Source organism: Nothoprocta perdicaria, unplaced genomic scaffold (genome assembly GCF_003342845.1).
Source record: "Nothoprocta perdicaria isolate Ctin4 unplaced genomic scaffold, notPer1 scaffold_54, whole genome shotgun sequence".
Taxonomy (NCBI): Eukaryota; Metazoa; Chordata; class Aves; order Tinamiformes; family Tinamidae; genus Nothoprocta; species Nothoprocta perdicaria.
Window position 1 is genome coordinate 4,070,968 of NW_020455799.1, and position 13,743 is coordinate 4,084,710.

The 13,743-nt window shown below is 38.2% G+C and overlaps 1 protein-coding gene across 4 annotated transcripts in view; it reads right to left on the bottom strand.

The window, feature by feature from the left end:
- Positions 1-13,743, bottom strand: part of HHAT (hedgehog acyltransferase) — a 145,928-nt gene that overhangs the window by 117,310 nt on the left and 14,875 nt on the right. For all 4 annotated transcript variants that reach the window (XM_026048435.1, XM_026048433.1, XM_026048434.1 and 1 more), the window contains exons 6-7: positions 13,009-13,221; positions 8,020-8,191 (exon numbers count right to left, since the gene is read on the bottom strand). In XM_026048435.1, the coding sequence (XP_025904220.1) occupies positions 8,020-8,191; positions 13,009-13,221 (385 nt within the window). The remainder of the gene's footprint in view (positions 1-8,019; positions 8,192-13,008; positions 13,222-13,743) is intronic.

Consider the following 13,743-nt stretch of genomic DNA (forward strand, 5'->3'; position numbering starts at 1 on the left):
TGCTTTGCATACCTGAAACACTCCAGCTGCTTTTTATTTGCTCCATCAGAGCACAAAGCAGCAAGGACTACACTGTTTTATGTGATATAAAATTAAAATAAAAATAAGTTATTTAAAACTGATGTTACATTTCTTAAATTCTTTATCAGCATCATAAAATTTCTTCTTGTAGCATTACATTTATACAGCTTAAAAAAAAGGAAATCTGGACAAACATATCACCTTACATTGAAAATAAAGCTGGGAGGCTATATGAAGCATACATTAAAAATATACTTACAGAAAAAAAATACTGCAAAAATGAGTTTTCATAGAAAAAAATGAATTTGAGGGATTCAGAGACAAGGTTAAGGTTTTAAAGGGTTTTAAAACAACAACAATAAATTGAGCTGAAGTACTCATAATATCTTAACCCCCAAGCAATTCAATAGCCATCTTCCTGAAACCCTAGATCAAATTAATTGGCTATTGATATCAATACTCTCAATTTCTCTTACAATCTTTATAGGACCCAATCTTTATATGTGTCATCTCCCATTGCGGGGAGGAGGAGTTAGGGGAAAGAGTTAAAATTTACGTGCAAATTCACTCAAATATAGAGATTTAGAGCTGCATGAAAGAGCAAACTGCCAGGTAAGTGGTCATTAAATTCCAGATTTATTCCAGAAATTCCACTGCACACACTAAATTCGCTGGTAAATATTTGTGAGACAGAGCTCTAAGTAGATCAACAATTATCCCAAATTAAAAAGTACTCATTAAACTAGGTTAACTGTCAGTGGTATCTGAAAGTTCAGCCTCTAGGACAGCTTATGAACAAGTCAAATCTTTCTCATATCTCCCTTAGAAGCAGGAAACCCAATGTTTTAGAGAAGAAAAATCTCATTAAACTTCCCGATTCGTGTTTGTATTTCCAGTTTTCAAAACTGACATCAACATGCCAAATATTTTATTACATTTTCCTTATCATTATCTTGCAGAATGGAAAAAAACCTCAAACAGATTACTCTGTTAGCAATTCATTACCATTTAGATGGATGCACAGACATGATAATTTCAAAAGCAAAACACTGAGCGCTTCTTAAGAACAAGCTCAGAAATCTATTTTCAATTCATGGATTTATCAGAAGAACTACAATACAATCAAAGTAGCTCTCCTGTTCCGTATGCTTCACTCTTCGAAGGAGGAATTTATGCAACGTTTCCCCTTTTAACAAATCAAACCATGAAATACAACTGCAGAACAAGCAGGGTGGCTTTACCTTTGGACAGATCATAGCCTTTTAAATCATTTTTAAGCAAACAGTACATACGTCAAAAATATATTCTTTTGGAACACTGGGACCTAGTTAATAATTAAAGCTATGATACTTAATTAAACCTGTAAATCGTGCATGCTTTATTAGGAAGGACAAGTGGCACATGGTTAAGACCAATACATCAAACCCACAGACTGCTCACACTGCTGAGCCATATAAGCACACATCTCCACAGCTAATGTGTACCTCTGACACAAAACACAAATATACAAATTCCTAGTCATGTTTATTTTCATAATTACTACTTTAATATTCTGGATTAATCTCATGTGACAATCATATTACACAATATATTGTCTAACATAAGACAACATAAAAGTTGTGTCTGCATTCTGCAGTCTTCTCCATTCACAATTGGAGCTTTCATCATTTTCTACACCTCGTGAGACTGACAGCAAGCTTCATTTGCATCAGCAGAGATGAGTAAACAGTGCTTAACTGTTGAATCACAAGGCTAAATTTGAAGCCACATAGGGAAAACAGGGACAGTGCTCTTCAGCCTCTCCATTTTCAGAATCAGATTCAAAAATAATCACACAGATAAGTTTGTGACATTCCACATACATTCCTGTTCCCACAGAAAAACTAATTTTCTCCTTGCTAGAGAGCATTTTACTATTGACATTTGTGTGTTGTCATGGTGAGGAAGAAAACTGGAGATTTCAATTTAAGCTCCTGCAACTAATGCTACTGAGCTGCCTGTTATTTACATAAACCAGGGAATTAGTTACCCAGTTATGGAAGCCTGAAAAACCTGCCCCAGAAAGGGTTCACAGCCCTGCCTACCTTTTTCCCCCAATCCCTACCGCCTCTCAACTTCCTTTCTGCAGCTTTATTACAGACAACTGCCTGAGAACAGTCACCAGAGCACATAACGGGCTTTTGATCAGGTCTGGGCTTTATAGAGCATGTTGCAGTTCACCAGGAGAGTGGATTTTTAGAATCAATAGTGACTTCTGTCTTCATTACTTGCAATTCTTCTGTTTGCAATGTAAACTGCAAAAACAATAAATAAAAATAAATGTTTTTTAAAAAGTGAGAAGAATTAATTATCATGGTTTTCAATGTCATGGAAGACAAGACCGTGCTATGTCGTTAATTCTCAAAGTACTCAATTCTCTAAGACAATCTGACTGACCTCTGAGAACAAGCACCAGCACCAACACAAATGCATGGAATTGCTACAAATTACATGCTCAGAATCAAATGAGCACAACTGTGCTGATATTGTGATATTGTTCACAATTTCTGATATTGTGATATTGTGCTGATATTGTGATATTGTTCACAATAGCTTTCTATGATGAGTTTAAATATTTTGCTATAATCTGCCTTGGACAGAAGGGTGGCAGGATGGAAGGTTTTGAGGAATAAGCAATTCAGAGCATAGTGCTGCTGTCCAGGCTACAAGCGACATTTACTCTCATGCTGTTGGGTCCTCATTATGCCCTGGGGATTCTTGGAGAGAGGAGCTGTCACCTCCTCCTCCATCCAGCAGAGAGATATTTCTACTGAGAGTGATACTCATCTTGCTAGCAAACATGGCTGTGGTCCATCTGAAGCTCCTCAGACCAGCAGATGCAGCATTCTTGTTCATACATACTGCACCTATTCTCCAGTAGTAGCATCTTGTAGCCTGTGTAGGGGTGTAGTCATGCTGCCAAAAGCATCTTAGCCGCTTTAGACGGGAATGGTCATTTGAAAAGGCTACTATAAAAACAGGATAAGCTTTACCATCTCTAACACTGCTCTTTTCTGGCTGGGGTGAAGATAATCAAACGCACCTAGGCTGTTACCTTCTGGCATCAAAGAAAGCGACTCTCTGCCAGCATGCTCGCTCATGAAGAGCTCCTCAGGAGAGCTCAGTTCTTCGTGCGCTGTGACCCACATAGACCAGCCTTGCTGTGCTACAGGCACACAAGTCTAAAGCACTACGCAGAGAATATTAAAGGAAATAATTTAAATATGACAAGGAATATAGAATAGAGGAAATTCTGATATATTTCTATGTGAAAGTAGCATTATCAAGCAAGAGACTGATTATCCTGGGAAAAGAGATCCATGCCAATTTTCTATTATATTTTAAGTCAGTGATAGAGATGCATACAACCTCAGGTCAGCTTTCTTCTATAATCAAAGACAAACTCATCTAAAAATAAATATTCAAAAAGATAAAATGAATTATTCAACAACAATAGATTTTGTATTGTCTTGCTGAAGAGCCTAAATAATGAATGTCCGTTTTCTTTTACTAGAGATCTTCTAAATAATAATACTAGTCATAATAATGATAATACTATGAAGAATAATTATAGAAAGGTGCTGCCCTTTGGAATAGCCTCTAATTAGGGCTACAGCCACTTTTTATTTAACCCCACCCCCCCAGGTCCAAAAATTCAGAGCAAGAGACACTTGCTTTCTTTACTCCTTAAAGAACTGATTCATGGTGGATGCAGCCTGCTCCATCTCAGAGAAGGTTGCTCATCGTGTACTTCCACAGCTCACTGACCCACAAGGATAGCAAAGCAAGCTGCTTTTTCTGCTCTGTGACACATTTTAGCGGCTGATAGGAATCAATTAAACAATGCAGGAAGAGGAATAATCCAGGAAAACAAGGGCAAGTAAGAAGGGAATTGAAAGTTCAACCTTGATATGAAATACCGGCACACTGTCTTTCTCCTTCTACTCACAATTCCCAACACTATTATCATGCAGTTAATGACCTTGAAAATTGACAGTTGCAAATACAAACTGCAAGTAACAGTAATTAAAGAGATTTCACAGAGATTCTAATTACAGCAGCTATTCCATCTATAGTATAATAACAACTCAAAGTTTGTGTGGCAATGTCATGTTAGCTCATTAAAGGAGACAGTAAAATAACCCAGAGGGGCAACAACCACTGGGCTTTAGTTGGTTGATTTTATTCACCAGAGAAGGTATTTGTGATAATAGCATCCACCATTAACTGCTGCAATTGCTGTAGGGATCAGTTTATCAATTAGCAAACAGCAACTAGTAATTAGCACAACTAAATGGGGTGCACTGCTTGTCCCAATAAAACACTATAGCACTTCCTCAACCTGAGTGACCAGGGACCTCTCAACCTTGCAGGGAGCTACCCTAGCCCAGGTCCCAGGTGAGGAGAAGGATACTCATAGTGAAGGCAGAGGAGTTGCTCAGGTGTCATTCCTGAGCCCTGCTCAACTTGGCAGTAGTAGACTTCATCCTTTATATCCTTAGGGGACGCACAGGTGACTGCTATAGTCATCAGTCATCCTTGAGGTGATTGTTCCAAAACCTCCAAGTGAGAGATCCATAGAAGTATCTGCTCTTCACACAGCCAGCAAGAGCAGTTTTACAAAGGCATCAGTGTTTTAGCAAGTTTGGTGGTATTGCAATTTTTAGTGAAGGAAGACGACTTTGCCTCCACAGAACTTGCCAGTTCCCTATCCCCTGCTGGGAACAGTACCTAATGTTTCCCCATCATATTTCTGCCATAGCAGCAGAATTCATGCAAAGCAGCAGTGTCAGTGTTAACTTGCCCATCAGGCAATATTATTGTTTATTCAAGAGAAAGTCTTAATCTATCCAATAAATGGGATTGGTCAGACTCTCTTTAGTTTTGAGCAGGTTATCCAAAAAGTGCTCTAGAAGCTATTTCTAAACACATTAAGGACCAGAAAGTGGTGAGGAATTGTAAAAGGGGTTTACCAGGGGAAAACGATGCCTGAACAATTTCACTCCTTTCTATACAAGGTGATTGGTTGCTAAGACACAGGTGGGACAGCAGGTATCAAATACATTTGTTGTCTGTAAGTTGTATAAATATGCAGAATGTTTTGCAAACAGACTATTGGAGGAGGTACAACAAATTCATAAGATATGGGCTGTATAATTGGATGATAATGTGGGAAGGAACTTGGCTGGGACCAGATTAGCCCCAGCCACTAATTACTGCTGTCCCTCAGGGATCACTGTTGAGACCAATATTGTTTAGCATCTCCATTAGCAACCGGGACGATGGAACAGTTTGCATGCTCAGCAAGTTTGCAGATGACATCAAGTAACTGCAGGGAGAAATGTGTATGCTGAAAGGCTGCACTTCTGTTTGGAGGGACCTTGTCAAGCAGGAGAAACGGACTGAAAGAACCAAGGGCGAACGCGAAGTCTTCCATCTAGGATGGAATAATCCCAGTAACAGTACAGCCTGGGGCCTGTCTGGCCAGAAAGCAGTTCTGCAGAAAAGGATTTGGGTCTTAGTTGATAAGAAGTCGAATATGAGTCAAAAATAACAGTAGTATTCTGGGCTGCCTCAGTAAGAATAGACCCAACAAGCCTAGAGAAGTCATTTTTTTCTGGTTGTAGAGTCTCCATCCTTGGTTATGTTTAAAACTCAACTGGACAAGGTCTTGTGCAATCTGATATAGTCTGACCAGCTTTGAGCAGGGCACTGGACTACGTCATCTCCAGAGGTCCCTCCCAACATCAATGATTTCAGTTTCTCGATACACCTTTTCTCTCATCTGGCCTTATTATTTTGCACCACATGAGCAATTCCACACAAGAAGAAACCAAATAATCTCCTTTAAACGGAAAAAAAAAAAGTGCTCTTGCAACAGATTGGATCAGTGCTCATCTTACCTTCTGTATATTGTGTGAACATATTTCCTGCTTGGTGACAAATTTTGTTGCCTTTCACTTTCAAAAATAAATCCTTTTTTCCTTTAACCTATATATGCATGATAAAGAAAAACATGCACTCACTAATGTCATTTTAGCTAACCAGCATTTCTGTACCGCCATTTGTAGCCAGGTAAGTTTACTAGAATTATAAGTTCTTAATAGAATAGCTGTGGTACAAAAAGAAAATACTGCCTTGACATTTTTTAAGCAAAAATCATAATTCAGTATGATTTTTGTTTACAATCTCACCTTTCAGGAACACTGCATATAAGTCATCCAAAACACTGTTTCATGTTCTTCAGAGGGGAACTTAATTGCACTTAAGATTCCTTAAGCAAAATCTAACAGCTTTGTTGTTTTTTTCTGCACTGATGAAAATTGCTGCATGTTATTCAAAGACATCCCAGAAGAAAACACACAAGAAGTAAAATTTTTCTCAGAGAACTAGAGTTGATTGCAATATGATCTCCCATTGCTCCCCTTACATTTAAGGCTCTAAAGGGGCAGCCATGCATCACCTGCTTATAACCAATCGATCCGTGCTACTTTGAAGCTTCTTTAAGTTATATAGGAAATAAAATGAACACCAGCTGTGCAGAAAAGATGATACAACATAGTATCAGGTGTTGTTGTAAACACAGGTTTACAACAGTAAACATCCTTAGGCAACAAGAAACTTGCCTCAGCAACTGTAGCGTCTACTACGTTCCATATACCAAATAAAGTTTTTGTGATACAGATGCACACAGTACCAGGAGTTAACCTATTTATCAGAGAATTCATATTTAGAAAAGGAAATGCAAACTCAGAATCAGTTTTCAAAACAAGTGACTGACAGCAGATGAGAGGAACAAGCCATAGAGGCAAGCCACTAAGCTTCGGTTATCTTCAGCAGAGGAGCTCACCCAGGCTCTTTGTGTGCATGTATATGTGTGTCTACATGTACATATATACACACACATATATGTGTATATATACACACACATATGTATATTCACATACACACACACGTGTGTGTGTGTGTGTGTGTGTGTGTGTGTGTGTGTGTAGTACTGCCCTCTACTGGCCTGAGCTCAGTGTGCAAAGGTCCCCTTTCAGGACATGCACTCCCTATCATCTATAAATAATCTTTAAGGAATGCTGGACAGACTCTGTCAGTGTTTGTATCAGTTCTTGTTACTTGCTGATCTAATAAGTGGTGTCTGCTTCAATTCAGTAACCAAAGCTTTCTCAGAATCTGATCTTAAGGGTTGGGGTTCTGCCATCTTCCCCCCTACTGACTGATACATGCGGCAGGACAAGGCAAAGTCACACCAACCTGGGGCTTCCAGGTTATCACATATCTATCTACCCAGTGGTATGTGCAGCTCTTACCATTTCATGTTGTATTAATGGATACTCATTCATCTTCTTAGCCACCACAAAGAATGTAAACCAAATACAAGGTGAGGAGGAAAGAAGAGAAAAACAGAAAGAGGAAAGATAACAATTAGCACTTTCAGGTCACCTTGCTTGCACATAAACTGCCCTCCACTGGCTCTTTTAGTGAGTGCTGCCTTCAAGTTTCAACATGGATAAAAAATGAGTAAGAGCTGGAGAAGGGTTAAAAACCATCAAGCACAGAAGAAATGGTTTAAATCTGAATGTTTCCCTGCCTCCATTCCTAGGCTAAACACACTTTGTTTTAAACGATCAGCTCAATAGTAGGAAAAAAAAAAGTAAGAATTAGAAATGCCCTTTCAGATGGGTGGGGATGAGAGAGGAACCACACACAGGGATGCAGAGGATTTTTAAATTTTGGAGTACAATGCAGAATTGACCTCTCCAGTTCAATAAGGTTATCTGTATGCCTGTAAGTCCTTTAGGATGCTTCCTTAGTAGCCTAAGTCATGTTTTTGGTACTGAAGAGTCATAATGTATGATTTAAAAAAAAAAAAAAAAAAAAAAAAAAAAAGCAGATTTGAGATTCTGCAGGCAGTAGAGAGAGAGGTTTTTTTTTTTTTAATATACTAACCTAAAGCCCAGTATGACACAGTTTCCAAAGGTGGAGAAGTACTGTAGATTGCATGGATATACATGAGGTGAATCATCAACTCAGCCAGCAACCACCAAAAGAAGATGCGAATCATGCCCATGATTAAAATTCCAAGATTTGTCTTCAAACTGAAGGCTTCTTGCCTCCTCATCTAGAAGAAATCAAAAAAGGTTATATGATACATAAATGATGAACTGATTTTCTCAATCATCTTGAGAAGATTTTTCATTTCATGTTATTTATTACTATCAAGAAGAAATTTTGACTACAACGTTTCAAAATTCTTGACATACTCTATTTTACAATAGAGTCCAGCTTCTACTTTCTGAAATTGGGAAAGAAGGAGAAACCAGCAAGAAGTAGAAAACTGAGTGGTAACCAGAACCAAAACATAAGTCTCCAGTCAATACCACAAGACCAGATGTGTTATTTACAACCAGTAAGTTCCACTAGGAGTTGTTGAAGCTCTTTTCCATACTTCCAGACTGCATTTCATTCTCCTTCAACTGCTAATTATCAGTGCAGCCAATCCAGTGATAACACAGTGGTATCCACCAGAAAGGTATAGTTTCCATGCTCAGCACCCCTGTGCTGAGGACCTTGAATATTCATACCTCACACTTTTCACGTGCCAAAGGGTCTATGCTCTGCTCAGCTAGTGCACATTGCCCAGTGTTTTACATGTCCTTTCCAACCTTAATGATTCCATGATTAATTATCTATAAAAGTAGTAGTATGTAACTGCCTATCTATCTGCATAGGAGGCTTAGAAGCAAAACATGTAGCTATTGCACATTTTCTCCATGTAGCTATTATTCTTTCGTAGGTTTTCATGACATTCCCAACACCACAGAAATTATGCTAAGAACAAACTGAAAGCCGGCTAGCTCAGCAAAAAAACTCTTCCTGGCAAGTCACTAGTTTTCAGACAAATTCCTTTCCCTTCAGACCCTTATAAAAACCTCCTATAATTAAAAAGCCTTGAATGAGCAATAATATTATAAAATAACAAAAAATCATCAGACAAGACTGACTTTTGGGGTTATGTGTTTGAGAATTGCTTTGGGTTAGCAAACTGTTGTCAAGAGCTAGGCTTAGCTAGTGTGGAAGAGCTAATTCAAGAGCTATGCTTATACATGAATGAAAAGAAACAAGAAAGAAGGCTGCTAACATCTTACTTGAACAAGTTTTGTACTAAAAGCCAATCAGACATTCTCTCCTAAAAAAGATTTTAGAACAAAGTCCAGCGAGAGCAATTCAGCTGCTTGCAATGAACTCTGAAATAAAGTTAAAAAATACTAGAGTTTACAAACACGGCCCCTTTAAAAAAATAGGACCGAATCTGTTTTAGTGAGCTATCAAATTCTGCGTCACGAGCACAAAATACAGGCGGAGTGTTTCAGTAACTGAGGACTCCAAAAGCCTTATTGTGCTTGACATCACAGATGACATGCAGCATTTTATACAGTTTGATGTATGTCCTTGTTCACACACTCATCGGACACTCCTCAAACAAGAGTACTTCACAGCAGCTGAAGCCCTTTCCTCCAGCTGTAGTACATAGGCTGTGACATCTCATGCAAGAAAAGGCCCTGTCCTTCCTTTGCACACACTCACAAACATCCCAAATGTTTTGGGAACCCTTAAAGAGAAGTAGCAACTCTGCTGCAATATCTGGAAGGATACTTGTTCAAACTGTCCAAGCAGCCTATAGAGCAGACAGAAAAGTCAAAACAGGCCATCAAGTTCCTCTGAAGAAAGTGGTAAAGTCCCAGTGACCATGCAAGGCAAGCTATGCACCAAAGTAACATCTCAGGCCTGAGGATAGAGGACCAGGGAGCGCTGATCATTAATCATTCTCAAGTCCTGCAGAACCAATCTGTTGTAGAAAAGGACAAGTGCTATTAACCTTGATAGAATCCAGACATGATAAAGTACAGGAATTAAAGTCATGAGTGTCTCAACATCTATAGATAATGAAAAAAACTTGAAAGAAACTATAGCTGTGAAGGAGAAAACCATTTCCAAGCAGCAGTCCTACCAACCTACCTATCTACCCAGGGTAAAAAAAACACTTGTTCTTAAAACATCTCAAACTTGTACCAGCTGCATTGGATTACTACTTGAAAACAGTAAAACAGGTCTTCCTCCCGGCCTGGAGAACTGCCAAGGTCAGTGAAACCTATATGATGTGTTCAACAAATGCCAGTTAAGTCCAACTGGAAGAAAAACAAACAAAGACATACAGATAAAAGATTTACACCCGATTAGTTTTTCAAGATGCACCTCAAATTCTTATGCTGCCCACTATGCAAACAAATTTGCATACCTTTCTTAACATTCTCTCTGTGAAGAAAGTAAAATATAACCAAGCAGCTTAATGTAGAGGCAAGAGGTTTTTTTTGCCTAGATATCTAGCAATTTCTACGTGCATCTCTTACGGCATGCCAAAACTCCTACTTGCGTTTGTACTTCTACTCACTCAGATCAAACTTAAAGATAAAGGTTTCACATGTAAAACCAAAGATAGGTGAAAAACCTATGAAGCAGGGGCCAGATTTCAATTGGCCAGCAAAGACACATAAAAATTAGCAAACCCACCCATCTGCAGGAACAAAAGTTGATATACTTGTAGGAGAGCTAGAATGCCATTAGCACTCTTCATTTGCACTATTCACTTGAAGACTTTGTAGGCAAATTTGTCCTATCTAGAAGACTTTTTTGCAGACTAGCATTTAATTTTAACTATCTTCACAACAGGAGTCAAAATTTTGATGAGGACCTCTATGCACCACTTCTACCCAAAAACTTAATGAAATGTCATTTTTTTCATTTCTGCAGAGAAAAAAAAAATCATACAGCCAGCACTATGGTTTTAAGCTCTTTGGTATGATATTAAGCTCTTTGAACATTTTTCTGGTTTCCATTTTCTGTAACTCTGCTCTCCAGAGTGCAGAAAATCAACACTCTTCTCAGTCCCAGCTTCAGTTTAATGGCCCTGCAGTTCTCCTTCTTCTGCAATAAATACACTTGTGCTGTACACTTTGGGCATACTGCTGAAAGCAGCTGTCGTAGAAACCATTCCTTCTCTATCCTCAGCTGCCAAGGCAGTTACCTTACTCTCATGCAATAACTCTGAAAAATGCACTTAAAGAAAAATATATTAAATAATGCTATTGACTAGTTTCTTCATGGTGTTTGCTTTATGACATTCAGTTGAATAGATCTAGGCATATTTAAATGAGAACATTTTAGACATACGCACCCCATCCGTCTTTGTTAGTCATCCCTGCACATTGTCTCACACCAAGAATACAGACTGCATTTATAGGCGAAGATGTGCCATATTCAGATAATCAAAATGCCAGATAATTGTTTTATTTTGAGATCCTACACACAATTTTTCCTACCAAGTGTCTCTAGTCCGTTTTCTACTCCAGCTCTTACGCAACTGAGAAGCTCATCTCTCTCCATCAGAGATATAGGAATATAGGTAGAATTTAATACATGTTATAACTATAAATAGTACTATATGGTTTCCTCAGTTTACATGCTAGTCAATATAAAGTCTTATTCATTTTCACATTTTTTATCCCCATTTCCTTCAGTTATGTTCTTTGTCTGAAACAGGTTTAAAGATGCACAGATGACTGGCTCATTCTCAGCAAAGCCTGGAAGATGGCTTATTGCACAATTCTGTCAGCCTTCCAGATGGCTTTGCTTATTTGACTCATCTCCCTTAATGACATCCCACTGGCAGCAAGCACTTTTAGAAAACAAATTTCTTTCAAGTGAAGAAAGGTCACTTGACTCTGCCCCCTTTATTCATACAACACCTCTGTCAGTCATCTCAATAAGCATCTCGGCACCTCTGGTTCCTATTCTACAGCCTGCAGGCTCATTTAAGAGCTCATGCTGAGATATTCAAAGCTACACAGACTTGGACACCTGCCTACTAGTAAACCTAAAGGAAAATGAGCATGCAAATGCATTAGTCAGACTCAAAATTTCAGTGTCTATTTAGGGACATACCTTGCCTCTTCTATTTCACTTGTATAAATCAAAAAAGTTTGCACTCTAGTGAAGAAATTTGATGTTCTCCACTGCAGCAGGAAGAAAGCAGAGCTGATCCCTCCAAGCTGACTTAGCTACAAGAACACAATTTCAGTAGCTCTTACAAAAGCACAGCCCCGCTGCTGAAAGTACCTGACATTGATAAGGTAACTCCATAGCATCCAAATAAGCCTTTATTCCATTAGGGCTAGCCATAAACCTCAAATATTTTATACCAAATTGCGCAAAAAAAATAAGGAAAGCAATAGATAAAGCATTTAATTTTTCTCCCCCTGCAGTCTTTGAGACATGAAAGAGGGGCTTGTGAAGGGCAAAAAATAAAAAAAATAAAAAAAAATAAAAACAATCCAGTAAGAGAGAGGAGCCGTTTGCATTTAGAGGGACAAGTGCTATTGAAAGCTCCGCTTTCAGGAGTCTGAAGAAAGGACCCAAGTAACCAATAAGCTGCTTTCAGTTTGAAGTCACCCGAACACTAGACAAAAAGGTAATTTTGACATTTTTCTTTAATTGACTAAATATACACTCTCAATTAATTACCAGTCCTATGTGAATGCAATGTTACTCTATAGCTGATATAAACATGGACACATAAAACCAGTTTCCAAGTACAGCCCTCCTTTTTTCACACAGCAAACTTCAGCATGTGAGTAGACAGCAAAGATGAATATATACAAAAAAGGGTAGATGACAAAGTTTACTTGTCTATTTAAAACTTTCTCCCAATTAATGTTCTCTCAAATTTTGTAAAAACAAAAATATCTATCCTTCCTCTCACTTCTAATGCACTATATGTTCCATACATAGTTTTGGCAGCTCAACAGTTCTTAGACAAACATCAGTCAAGCACAGATGCACTGAAAATTATCATCTTCATGGCCTTAAAAATACTGTTACCTGCTTACTAAACTCATCGAAGTTCATAAGGGGTCCATTGTGGAACACAGGATAATAAAACACATATGCCAGCATCCACAGGAATGAATGGGATGATTTCTGGGTAGATCCATGCCAACAATATTCTAGGCTGAAACTAGTGTAGAAGAGGCAACGAATAGACAGGGTAAACAGAAGCAGGTAATACTCATTTTCAGTGTCATACCATTTTCTCTGCAAGACAAAACAAAAACAGATCATGGTGTGCAATGTTGTATTTTAAATATATGTGGTAACAATCATGATTCTAACTTTAATGAAAACCAACACCATCAAAAGGTAACTAAAGATAAAGAAGATATGAACACCTCTTAAAATGCCACTAATGTTTGCAGAATGAGCACTGGATGTTGACAGAGTAAAGGCCTCTAGAGCTGCTGTAAAAAGTATACAGAACACACACACACACACGCACACAGGAAATATCAGCAAACTGAGTTTGACTGGTTAAATTTGTATTGCAGTGGTCTTAAGGCCCTTTCCATCTCTCAGCGAGACAAAAACCTGTCTATACAACATGAAAAAAATCCCTAGCTCTCTCCCCTGCCAAGGGAAAACAAAAAAAAATAAAGATTATGACTTACTAGACCATATAGCATGTTCCCATTTTTTTCTTAGTCTACATAAATGAAAAATGTTTTATTTGGGGATTTTTTTTGAGTTTTGTGTTTGTTTGGTTTTTCTTTTTTTTTTTTT